At 40.7% G+C, this 13,145-nt stretch overlaps 1 protein-coding gene across 2 annotated transcripts in view; it reads left to right on the plus strand.

Moving 5' to 3' along the window:
- Positions 1-13,145, plus strand: part of dtx2 (deltex 2, E3 ubiquitin ligase) — an 83,313-nt gene that overhangs the window by 49,466 nt on the left and 20,702 nt on the right. The window contains exons 3-4 of one of the 2 annotated variants that reach the window (XM_072589400.1): positions 240-298; positions 8,639-8,794. In XM_072589400.1, the coding sequence (XP_072445501.1) occupies positions 240-298; positions 8,639-8,794 (215 nt within the window). The remainder of the gene's footprint in view (positions 1-239; positions 299-8,638; positions 8,795-13,145) is intronic. The other variant, XM_072589401.1, reaches the window with a different exon arrangement.

Below are 13,145 nucleotides of genomic sequence, written 5' to 3' on the forward strand. Positions count from 1 at the left end.
TCTGCGTGTTGGCATCCTATCTTCCCAATGTTGAGGAGGCCACATTGAGAGCTACAGATGCAGTAGATGAGGTGGGTGGAGTAGTGCCTATAACAAAAAATATACCAAGATCCTTTATAGGATAAATATCAAATGTCAACAGTCCCATTATTCTGCTTGTGTTTAGTATGATAAGTGGTTATTATTTATCTTGTTCAATCCCAATAACTTGCACTGCATTTGTGTTTTGTTTTTGCCAGCATTCAAACGTTGCCAGTACAGCTGAATGGTCCAAACAATGTATTCCCAGCATTTGCAGGTAATCAGTTGACTTATTAATGATATGCAAGTGATCAGTAAAATGACCCCAGAAGCTCTAGATCCTGTGAAAATACAAAGGGAATCTGTCATTGTTTGCATCTTCTAAAGTAGTAATGTCTTCTCAATATTAAAGTTGTCTAGATGGATTTCTGATTTATAGGGCAGTATACTTTCAGTCTTTGAAACTTGTACAGTTGGTTCTGCTATAATGGTGGCTCCAGTGGTTAGCACTGCTGCCTCACAGCACCAGGGACCTGGGTTTGATTCTAGCTTTGGGCGACTGTCTGCATAGGTTTTCTCTGGGTGCTCTGGTTTCCTCCCTCAGGCAAAAGATGTGCAGGTTAGGTGAATTGGTCATGCTAAATTGCCCATAGTATTCACGGATGTGTAGGCTAGATGCATTAGTCAGGGGAAATGTATGGTAGGTGAATGGGTCTGAGTGGGATACCCTTCAGAGGGTCGGTGTGGACGTTTTGGGTCAAATGTCTTATTTCCACACTGTAGAGATTCTATGATCACATGGTAGTTCCATTCTTGTGCAATCCATGTTATAAGAAAATTGTGTAATAGCAGTGCCACTGAAACTAATGGGGCCAGAACCACATTATACCCAATACATGTTTTAAAAGTTTGCACTTTAGAAACTGTACCCCCATTTCATCAATTTGTTATCGAGAATTTGCATTAACGAAATGCATGTCATAGCAGAAAGACCTGTATCCAAAAAGTAACCTGACATGGTGCAAAAACATCATGTTCCACTGAGTACATGTTAATATTCTGTCAAACAAGACACATGAGAATGGTTCCTTCTCCATCACCCCAGTTACTGCTGAACCAGCTGATCTCTTGTCAGTTCTGTGGCAGAGCTAATATAGTTGCCTTCAGTAAATCAAGATTAGAAAATGTAAACAAGGATTACTTTTGAGCTCTTAATCCCTTTAAGTAAATCGCTGTTAGCTGCCCCTCAGTTCAACAAAGATGTCTTCTCGGGATTGAGGGTTTCAGCTGTGGATCTTCATATGACTGAACAGGCCAGTTCTCAAATAAATACACATGTTTTGAGCAAGTCACAATTGTCATGGAGTAATGATGTACAACATGGAAACAGATCTTTCGGTCCAACTCGTCCATGCCGACCAGATATCCCAACTCCAATCTGGTCCCACCTGGCTCATATCCCTCCAAACCCTTCCTATTCACATACCCATTCAGATGCCTTTTAAATGTTGCAATTGTACCAGCCTCCTCCACTTCCTGTGGTAGCCCATTCCACACATGCCCTTTGCACGAAAAAGTTGCCCCTTAGGTCTCTTTTATATCTTTCCACTCTCACCCTAAAAGTATGCCGTCTAGTTCTGGACTCCCCTACCCAGGGAAAATATCTTCTCTTTTTGCGCTATCCATGTTCCTCATGATTTTATAAACCTCTGTAAGGTCACCCCTCCGCCTCTGATGCTCCAGGGAAAACAGCCCCAGCCTGTTCAGCCTCTCCCTGTAGCTCAAATCCTCCAACCCTGGCATCATCCTTGTAAATCTTTTCTGAACCCTTTCAAGTTTCACGACATCTTTCCGATAGGCCGAAGACCAGAATTGCACGCAATATTCCAACAGTGGTCTAACCAATGTCCTGTACAGCCACAACATGACCTCCCAACTCCTGTACTCAATACTCTGACCAATAAAGGAAAGCATACCAAATGCCACCTTCACTATCCTAATAATCTGCAACTTTACTTCCAAGGAGTTATGAACCTGCAGTCGAAGGTCTCTTTGTTCACCAACACTCCCTAAGATCTAACCACTACGTGTATAAGTCCTGCTTAGGTTTGCTTTCCCAAAATGCAGCACCTCACATTTATCTAAATTAAACTCCATCTGCCACTCCTCAGCTCATTGGCCCATCTGATCAAGATCCCATTGTAATCCGAGGTAACCTTCTTCACTGACCACTACGCCTCCGATTTTTAGTATCATCTGCAAACTTACTAACTATACCTCCAATGCTCACATCCAAATCATTTATATAAATGATGAAAAGTAGTGGACCCAGCACCGATCCTTGTGGCACTCCACTGGTCACAGGGCTCCAGAGAGAAAAATAACCCTCCACCACCACCACCACCACCTTCTGTCTTCTACCTTTGAGCCACTTCTGCGTCCAGATGGCTAGTTCTCCCTGTATTCCATGAGATCTAACCTTGCTAACCAGTCTACCATGGGGAACCTTGTCGAATGCCTTACTGAAGTCCATGTAGAACATGTCTACTGCTCTGCCCTCATCAATCCTCTTTGTTACTTCTTCAAAAAACTCAATCAAGTTTGTGAGATATGATTTTTTTTTAAAATTTAGATTCTCTACAGTGTGGAAACAGGCCCTTCGGCCCAACAAGTCCACACCAACCCTCCGAAGAGTAACCCACCCAGACCCATTTCCCTCTGACTAATGCACCTAACACTTTGGGCAATTTAACATGGCCAATTTACCTGACCTGCATATCTTTGGACTGTGGCAGGAAACCGGAACACCTGGAGGAAACCCACGCAGACCGTGGAAAATGTGCAAACTCCATACAGACAATCGCCCAAGGCTGGAATCGAACCTTGGACCCTGGTGCTGTGAGGCAGCAGTGCTAACCACTGTTGACTATCCCTAATCAGCCCTTGCCTTTCCAAATACATGTACATCCTGTCCCTCAGGATTCCTTCCAACAACTTGTCCACCACTGACGTCAGGCTCACTGGTCTATAGTTCCCTGGCTTGTCCTTACCACCTTTCTTAAACAGTGGCACCATGTTAGCCAACCTCCAGTTTTCCGGCACCTCACCTGTAACTATCGATGATACAAATATCTCATCAAGAGGCCCAGCAATCACTTCTCTAGCTTCCCACAGAGTTCTCAGGTACACCTGATCAGGTCCTGGGGATTTATCCACTTGTATGCGTTTCAAGACATCCAGCACTTCCTCTGCAATATGGATGTTTTTCAAGATGTCACCATCTATTTCCCTACATTCTATATCTTCGACGTCCTTTTCCACAGTAAACACTGATGCAAAATACTTGTTTAGTATTTCCCCCATTTTCTGCGGCTCCACACAAAGGCCGCCTTGCTGATCTTTGAGGGGCCCTATTGTCTCCCTCGTACTCTTTTGTCCTTAATGTATTTGTAAAAGCCCTTTGGATTTTCCTTAACTCTATTTGCCAAAGCTATCTCATGTCTCCTTTTTGCCCTCCTGTTTTCTCTCTTAAGTATACTCCTACTTCCTTTATACTCTTCTAAGGATTCACTCAATCTATCCTGTCTATACCTGACATAAGTTTCCTTCTTTTTCTTAACCAAGCCCTCAATTTCTTTAGTCATCCAGCATTCCCTTTACCTACCAGCCTTTCCTTTCACCCTGACAGGAGAGTATACTGTCTCTACACTCTCGTTATCTCATTTCTGTAGGCTTCCCATTTTCCAGCCGTCCCATTACCTGCGAACATCCGTCTGCAGTCAGCTTTTAAAAGTCCTTCCCAAATACCGTCAAAATTGGCCTTCCTCCAATGGAGAACTTCAACTTTTAGATGCAGTCTATCCTTTTCCCTCACTATTTTAAAACTAACAGAATTATGGTGGCTGGCCCCAAAGTGCTCCCCCACTGACACCTCAGTCACCTGTCCTGCCTTATTTCCCAAGAGTAGGTCAAGTTTTGCACCTTCTCTAGTAGCTGACCTCCATATACTGAATCGAGGACAATACTGTGAACCACTGTTGACTATCCCTAATCAGCCCTTGCCTTTCCAAATACATATACTGAAAATTTTCTTGTACGCACTAAACAAATTCCTCTTCATTCAAACCCTTAACACTATGGCAGTCCTAGTCTGTGTTTGGAAAGTTAAAATCCCCTTCCGTAACCACCCTATTATTCTTACAGATCTCCTTATAAATTTGTTTCTCAATTTCCCTCTGACTATTAGGGTGTCTATAATATAATCCCAATAAGGTGATCATCCCTTTCTTATTTCTCAGTTCCACCCAAATAACTTCCCTGGATGTATTTCAGGAATATTCTCCCTCAGTACAAAATTCACCACTCCCCCTCCTCTCTTGCCTCCCTTTCTGTCCTTCCTGTAGCATTTGTATCCTGGAACATTAGCTGCCAGTCCTGTCCATCCCTGAGCCATGTTTCTATAATTGCTATGATATCCCAGTCCCATGTTCCTAACCATGCCCTGAGTTCATCTGCCTTGCCTGTTAGGCCCCTTGCATTGAAATAAATGCAGTTTATCAGTCCTATCTTGTTCTCTGCTTTGTCCCTGACTGTTTGACTTGCTTCTTTTCTCAACTTGTACCAGTCTCAGATTGATTTCTTTCCCCACTATCTCCCTGAACCCCACCTCCTCACCTTACTAGTTTAAATCCATCCCAGCAGATCTCCCTGCCAGTATATTAGTCCCCTTCCAATTTAGTTGCAATCTATCCTCCTTGTACAGGTCACTTCTACCCCAAAAAAGATTCCAGTGATCAAGAAGCCTGTCAACATTCATATGATGAATGTTCGATTGTATAAGTTGGCCTTTGTGATTTATTATCATACTTTGTGGCTTAGTGAACCTTTTGGGGGAGATCCAGGAAAGTAATACTTTGTTTAAGAGCACTGGGTCATGCACTAATATGGGTTTCAAGAAGTAAAAGTAAAGTACTCTTTATAAAAAGGATAAGGGAGACCCAAGGGGCAACCTTTTCACACAGGGTGGTACGTGTATGGAATGAGCTGCCAGAGGAAGTGGTAGAGGCTGGTACAATTGCAACATTTAAGAGGCATTTGGATGGGTATATAAATAGGAAGGGTTTGGAGGGATATGGGCCGGGTGCTGGCAGGTGGGACTAGATTGGGTTGGGATATCTGGTCGGCATGGATGGGTTGGACCAAAGGGTCTGTTTCCATGTTATACATCTCTATGACTCTATGATTCTGTAACTCAGTGGTGGTCCATTTCTCTGATACCGTATGAGTTGTATTTGTATGAATCTATACTGTCAAAAGCAAAACTAGTACTAGGGTGGAGAGGAAAAAGAGCATAGTCAGATATGACAGCAGTAAGAGTCCAGAAGAAAATGAGGACTGCAGATGCTGAACAGTCAGAGTCGAAGTGTGTGGCGCTGGAAAAGCACAGCAGGTCAGGCAGCATCCGAGGAGCAGGAAAGTCAACATTTCAGGAGTAAGCCCTTCATCAGCAAGGGTGTAGGTGATCTCCATCTAGTTTCCAATTAGGCAAAACCACAGAACAATACTATCCATTAGATGGCTCAGAGAAGACTGGAGATGCAAAGAACATGGGAAATAAATATTGTGACGCAATAGAGTCTGTTATTTTGAAAGTGGGAGAGAATACATTTTAAAGCATTATTGGAGGTGTCCTGCAATACCTTTTGTCTGTGTTTATACATTATTTTCAGAATGGTTGGTTAGTATTATTAATTCCTAAAAAGATAAGTGTTCTGTTTTCTACAACTTCATTATATCAATGTATAAAATATTTTTTTCATAGATTTCATCATTGAATACTTTTCATTCAGGAGATGTGGGTGCCACTGGCTAGGCCAGCACATATTGCCTGTCCCTGATTGTCCTTGAGAAGTTGATTGAGAGTCATTGTCCTGAATTGCTACAATCTGTGAAATGTAAATACACCCATAAAGCTGTTAGGTATGAAATTCCAGGAATTTACCTCCGTGATAACTGAGGAACAGGGATATAATTCCAAGACTAGATGGCGTGAGATTTGAAGGAGGTAGTGTTTCCAAGAACATGCTACCCTTTCCAGAAAGTACAGGTCACTCATTTAGAAGGAATTATCAAAGAAGCTGTGCAGCACTGCTGCAGTTCAGGCATGATACTCAGACGGTCGATTGAGGTGCCAGTCAAATAGGCTGATATGTTCTGGATGGTGTAGGGCTGCTTGTGTCACTGGGGCTGTACTCCTCCAGACAGATGAAAAATACTCCTCTTACATTCTTTACCTGTATCTTGTGGATGACTGCAGACTCTGGGAGCTGGGAGAGGTGTCATGCACAGTTCATATTTAGTGTAGCTCACTTTCTGAAAACCTGCCTGAAATTAAGTCTGAAAAATTTTCATTAGCTATTCTTCATGATTGGACCACTTACTTAGTTTGCCTGGTGTACAATATTTCCTTTTTTAGAATGCTATAAATCCACTATTTATTTGTAAAGCCATGCTCAAAACTTGCACAAGGGATACCAAAACATGAAGCCTTAATATGCTCATCTGTACTGCCTCTGCCAACATAGAAGAATTAATCAGCTGATTGTATTAATGTCTGTCAAAGTAGTCAAAAAATGTGCTGAACATTCATTTGTCAGTACGATATAATTTCACAGCCCAAGTTATTTTATTCTTTCATAGCATAGTTACCTGATCATGGCTCCTCATAAATGACTATAAAGGAGACGGTTTCAGGCAAACACTGGATATTTAGCAGATGTTCACGTCAATGGCAGAACTGTCTCTCCTTAGCAAAGGAAGGATTAGACTGAGTTTTCACTTCAACATTTGCGTTCCAAGAAGTTTTCCGCAGCAATATAGATTTTACCTTGCTCTTCAAATATATTCAACTTTTTTAAAGTAAACTGTGTAAAAGTAATGAGTGAAAACAATGATCTGAGGTAAACCTTTGGAGCATTAATGTGTTGCTTAATTTCAAGGCTATAAATTTTTACCTGAAAATGAAATGGAATGTTTAGTTAACATAAATGCAGTATCAAGAGTGGATTCATAACACATGGTTCAGAGCTCCGGTTTCCGTTGCTGCCTAATTAGTCGAAAAGCATCATCCTCTGGAATCTTGAAGTTTTTCAAGGAGCCAGTGAAGAATCAATTTACACTGATAGGAAAATCTAGTCACTATACTTAGTTCCAAGCATCTGATCTTCCCTTCTAATTTATGATCTTTTATATTGGTATTTGTTGCTGTATCATTCCAGCTTATCTCATGCCTAGATCTCCCTTTTCAAAGCACAGTATCTAAACCATTCTCAGTCCACTGTGTGGTTTGATCTGCCCAGTGCATTATAAATATTAGCACAGTTATATCATCTGACTGTGTGCTCTGACATTCATATTTGCTGCTTAGATGCCCTTACACACGATCTAAACATTGAAAGTGATGCACTTTGACAAATAGTATTACAGTTCATTGAAGGAGACAATCATTGGTGCATTGTCATATACTTTTCTACTAAACCTTCGAACTTCCAAGCTTTTGTTTTTAACTAAACAGCTTTTGATTGCATTCAAATTTCTTGTTGATTCTTTCAAATTGACCTGATCTGCTTGCATCATCCCTTAAACACCCACGGCATCCTTTCGAAATTTGACAAGTGACTTTCAAAGTAAGCCGAGTGTTTTGTTTGTTATTACTATATTTCAATTCCCAAATTTTTTGCATGAATAGAGTTTGGATTGAGACTGTATAGACTACAAATGCTGTGCCCCAATGAAACACTGACTTCATTAACAATACCACACTCAGGGTAGTTGGATCATAGCAGCAGTTTGATTTCTCTTATCAGAAGAGTGAGAAATTCCTCTCCAGCATGCATTACTATTTAGAGGAATTTCTGCCTTTTCATTGGAAACATTTTCCATCCAGTTGAGAAAAATCAGAAGAGTTTGCCGAGGAAGTTGCTCAATATACTGCTTTAATTCCACAATTCTGATCAAATGAACAATTGGAAATTAGCTTATCTGATAGGAAAGTGGATTGGGGCAGTCCTATAGAGAGCACCTGCACCTAATATCGAAGTTGAAATGCTTTTTCAAAAAGAATCTGGTTGTTCACCCTTTCTCATGAAAACAAATGCAAACCACAGGATGATGATCACAATCGGAGTACCAGTGTCAGAACCTCCTAGGTATTGATGTTTTCATTGGATTTTCAATAGACAATGTGGTTATTTCATGTTAGAACTCTTTTCTGTGCTGCAGGAAAACATTATCTGAATGGAGATGTTCTCTGATTCAACTGTTTCAGAAGATTCTGCTGTTGCCATAGTATTTGCACAGCTTTGCTGCCCTTATTGCTTGTTCTGTGGGATTTTTTCACTTGGTCTCTTTCAAATCACTGGTGAAGCCTACAATGTTTAAACTAATTGCACTTTTTTTGCCTAATGAAATCATTTGTCACTTGGTGATTTGAATTTTATTTAGTTCTGTTGACTTTCCTTTATTTTCTCTGGTTCCTTTTTAAATTTATTTTGTGTGCTTTATTTTGTTTTTTTTACCATTACCCTTGTGCATGCTGATGACCACTGAACCTCTGTAGGCATGACTGCAATTCTGATGTGTGCTGCTGGACTGCCTGTGTGCTTCACCCGCGCAACTAAACCCGTACACAAACCTGACTCAAGAAAAAGCGGTAAAAAACTCAGCACTGCCCAAGATAAATCATTTAGGAGATCGAAGAAAGTATCCAGAAAAGGTAGTTAAATAAAGACCTTTCCTATCTACATCTAGTTTTAATCTGTTTTCTGTTGCTCAGTGGGGAGAAGTCTCAAATTTGGTTGTAATGGCATTTTTTTTTTTCTTTTCATGTGTGGTACTCCAACCAATCCCAGAAATTTTGCTGAATTTGAATATTTTTGACTGATATACTTTTGGGACCGAGCATGGATTGTAGGTGTCAAGTGTGGTCCTGCACTAACTTCAGTGTAACCTTAAAAAGTAGGTTTATGATCCAGCAGTGTTTGATGTTTCAGCCATGCCCCAATCCAGGAGTATGCCAGAAATGTTAACCCATCCCTCTCTTTCAAGTGCATTTCTGGCATTTTCTATTTCCGGAATATTTTGGGTTCAGGCAAAGGTACCAAAACTTCATCTTTGTCTCTTGGTCACTATATTCTTTTGTACAGGTAAGTAATATGAATTCTTGCATGTTGACTTAAATGTTGAAGATCAACATTTATTTTATGTTTCCATATGTGTCTCGTAATGTGATGTTTATCAACCAGTGACCAATCATGTCAGATTTTATCCTGAGAGGTGCTAATCCTTAACGAACCCCATTCTCAAGTTGAAGACAGAGTACAGTCTAGTATATTAGTTACAGCAAAATGCATGCTCCCATCGTTTTGAATGAAAAGCCATCAGGTTTTTGTTTGAAACAACTGTGTATTTGTTGGAATTTTTGCCAATGCAATTTTATAATTCATGCAATTCTCTGTACAAGCTATATCGGATTTTTGTTTTAATCTAAGTACGTCATATTTAGTTTTCCCGTTATACCTGTGCAATCATAAAATGGTTATGCGAATAGCACAGGAGGAGGTCATCTGGTGTTGTATTCATATGGCTGTCTGCAAGAGCAACTCACCTAGTCACTGCTGTTTGTTTTTTCCTTGTAGCCTTTTAATTTCTTTCTCCTTAAATAATTCTTCAATTCTCTTTTGAAGATCTGGATTGAATTGGTCTTCATCATGCTTTTGGGCAGAGAATTTCAGATTCTAATTGCCATTGCACCTTTTGCAAATCCCCTTTGAAATGATGTCCCTTGATTTTTTTTGATTCTTCCTTCCTTAATTTTAGCAGATCTTCTCTCTGAGGAGAACAGATCTAGTTTCTCCAGTCGAGCTACACAACTGAATTTCTTCATTCTTGGAATAATTCTTGTCTTTTCTTTTTACATCATCTTTAATGCCTTCACATCTTTTACTAAAGTGTGATACCCAGAACTGGATTATGTTTATCCTGCAAACTTCATGTGGCCTTTAAATATTTTACATTTATCAGACATTGTCATTATAGTTATTTGATAAATGTACCGTGCAAACAAGGTATGTCAGGAAGATTATAATTTGCCGTGCACCAATTTTCACATGCAAGGGAAGAGAAGTGAGAGATTTTTCTGAAAGTATAAAAGGACTGACAGCATAATAATTTATATTGTACTTTACTGACCCAATCTGACAGTGCCACCTTAGCTGGTGCAGTATTGCTGGAGTGCAGTAGTGAAAATCCTGCGCATCTTTATCTCCTCCTGGTGCAGGCAAGTAGGGGTAAATCCATGGAGAATTGCATCAATTTCATAAGTGTCCATCCTAGTGGCTTTAGTGGCAGCACTCTGGGAACTAACTGACCGGGATTTTTTAATCTCAAAAATATAATTTATTCATAAAAATATTTTTATATGCATAAATAGTCACTGAAGTTTGCGGTTCCGTATAGCAATGTGAAGAAGCAAATAAACACTGGATTTGAATATCCAACAAACAAAGGCATTTCTCATTTGTACAAGATTATATTTACATATGTTTGAGGCATCGGGAGGATCTGACAACTGAATGGACCCCTCCTTTAATTTCAGCAGAAAGACTTTAGATGTTGGCTTTTCCCCACTGCGCCTTGGCGGTGGCCTCCCAAGCTTTAGTGTGTCCCTCAGCACTTAGTCCTGGAACTTAAAATGTGCCAGTCTGTAACACTCGGTCAAGGTCAACTCCTTGCTTTGGAAGACCAACAAGTTTTGGGCAGACCAAAGAGTGCCTTTCACTGAGTTGATGGTCCTCCTGGTGCAGTCAATTTTTGTCTCTCTGCGTCCTGGGGAGCCGGCCATAGAGCAGAGTCCTGCTTCATGGAGCTGAGCTGCTCAGGATGAACCTCAACAAACACTGCTACATCTCTTTCGACACTTCTTTTACAAAGGCACATAACAGCAGTTTGTGTGACAGTGTCTGCACACCCCCCCCCCCCCCCCCCCCAAACAACTTGGCAGCCACTTCAAGGGAAGCATGTGATGGGATAGTGCGTCCAGGTGTACATGAAGCATCTCAGAGGTGGTGCCCTTCTCACCGCTGGCCAAGCGATGTCTTGGTTCTTGTTGGGAAGTTCTGGTGATGAGGCATTCTGCCAAGTGATTTTGTCAGTCTGCCCAGGGAACAACCCGACAGGGTCCACACACTCCTTTTCCTGCAGGGTCTCAAGGAGGTGCTGACCACTTCCTGATGGGCTGGTGGTCAAAGATGATTTCCTTTGCAGACTTCTCCACAGAGGACCAGTGACACGAATGGTCCAACTGCTTGGGCTTGGTTACAAAGCCTGACCCATCCTTCGCAACCCCAGGGATAGTTAGAACCTGCCTGACTGGGATATAGTGCATGTCAGGAGGGTATCCAAATTGGATTGTTTTCCAAATAAATTGTTGTCTTCTGTTATAAACTATCCCATTGCAGTGATGGTCACCTTACTGAATAAAAGTGTGAATATGCTGTCTGATGCCTTGGCAAGATGCACAAGCCTTTGTCTTGAACCACACAAGATTCCCAAATTGATCCACAGTTTATGCCAGTTTATCTAATATTAGCAAGACAGCAATCAGCATTAACCTTATCTCTGTGCTAAAGAGTAATTAATCAGTCCTTTGGGCCCTTGCTAGAAAGTCCATTTTTATGGATATGCAGAGAGAACAGGATTAGAGTGTGCTGTGGTTTTCTGTCATTGAGTTTCTTGCAAGCATCTGCTCTTCAGGATCCCATAACAATGGCCTCTTCTAGAAACCGAAGCTCAATCCTACTCCTGAGGTTCTTTTGTTTTATTTAATTCAGATTTGTAGTTTGGTCACCTGTGTGTGTACAAATTATGAGCAGTTTAAATGATTCTCAGACAATTTTTTTTTCCTGTTCTTATTCAAATCTAATATATAATTAAATAAGATTGATTACTAAATGGTAACACTTGCTTGTATGCATCTCATTTTATTTCACAGCAAGTTGCTGGTTCGACCCTGTAGCTCCTTTTGTAGGATTCTAGTACTATTTCTATACAACTTGCATTCTGCACTTTGTGGTTTAGAGTCTCTGAATTCTTCATTCAGCTTAGTCTTATGTTCTCTTAGACTTCCATTATTCTGATCTTTAAATTGGAACAAGACACAAGACAGATAATTTGAAATCAATCTCCAAATTAATTGTGCTTTTATGACACTCATAAACTTGCACTATTTAACATGAGAGTCTTATTTGGACTTCCATTCAATATCATCCCTTTAACTCTTAAGATTCATTGTTATTTCAACTTCGGTAATGAAGCGTACACAACCTCTGGAGCATTTGCTTTATCAAAAGATCATAACTCAATGCATCCACTCTTGTCACAAAAATGTAGCCCAGTCTTCGCATCAACATGATAACTGTAAACTACTCAACCATGTCATTAATCCATGGATTATTTATTATACATTTCAATTACACAGAGAAAAAAAACATGGTTTTTCTAGACAGTAATGAAAATGATCCAGCAGTGCAAGAGTGCTAAGAGCTTTTCATTTTCAGACTTGAATGCTCATCAGTAACAATGACTGTGAGACCATCATCAATTCGTTGTGAAAACCCATTGGAACACTACTGTCCTTTGTAGGGAAGGAAATCTACCACCTTTACCTGGTTTGGACTGTCTGATTCCAGACCCACAGCAATGTGGGTAACTCTTAGCTACCCTCAGAAGTGACAGGTGGGAAAGCAAATCAGAGCAGGACTTATACACTTAATGGTAAGGTCCTAGGGAGTGTTGCTGAACAAAGAGACCTTGGAGTGCAGGTTCATAGCTCCTTGAAAGTGGAGTCGCAGGTAGATAGGATAGTGAAGAAGGCGTTAGTTATGCTTCCCTTTATTGGTCAGAGTACTGAGTACAGGAGTTGGGAGGTCATGTTGCGGCTGTACAGGACATTGGTTAGGCCACTGTTGGAATATTGCATGCAATTCTGGTCTCCTTCCTACCAGAAAGATGTTGTGAAACTTGAAAGGGTTCAGAAAAGATTTACAAGGATGTTGCCAGGGTTGGAG

Source organism: Chiloscyllium punctatum, chromosome 19 (assembly GCF_047496795.1).
Source record: "Chiloscyllium punctatum isolate Juve2018m chromosome 19, sChiPun1.3, whole genome shotgun sequence".
Lineage (NCBI taxonomy): Eukaryota > Metazoa > Chordata > Chondrichthyes > Orectolobiformes > Hemiscylliidae > Chiloscyllium > Chiloscyllium punctatum.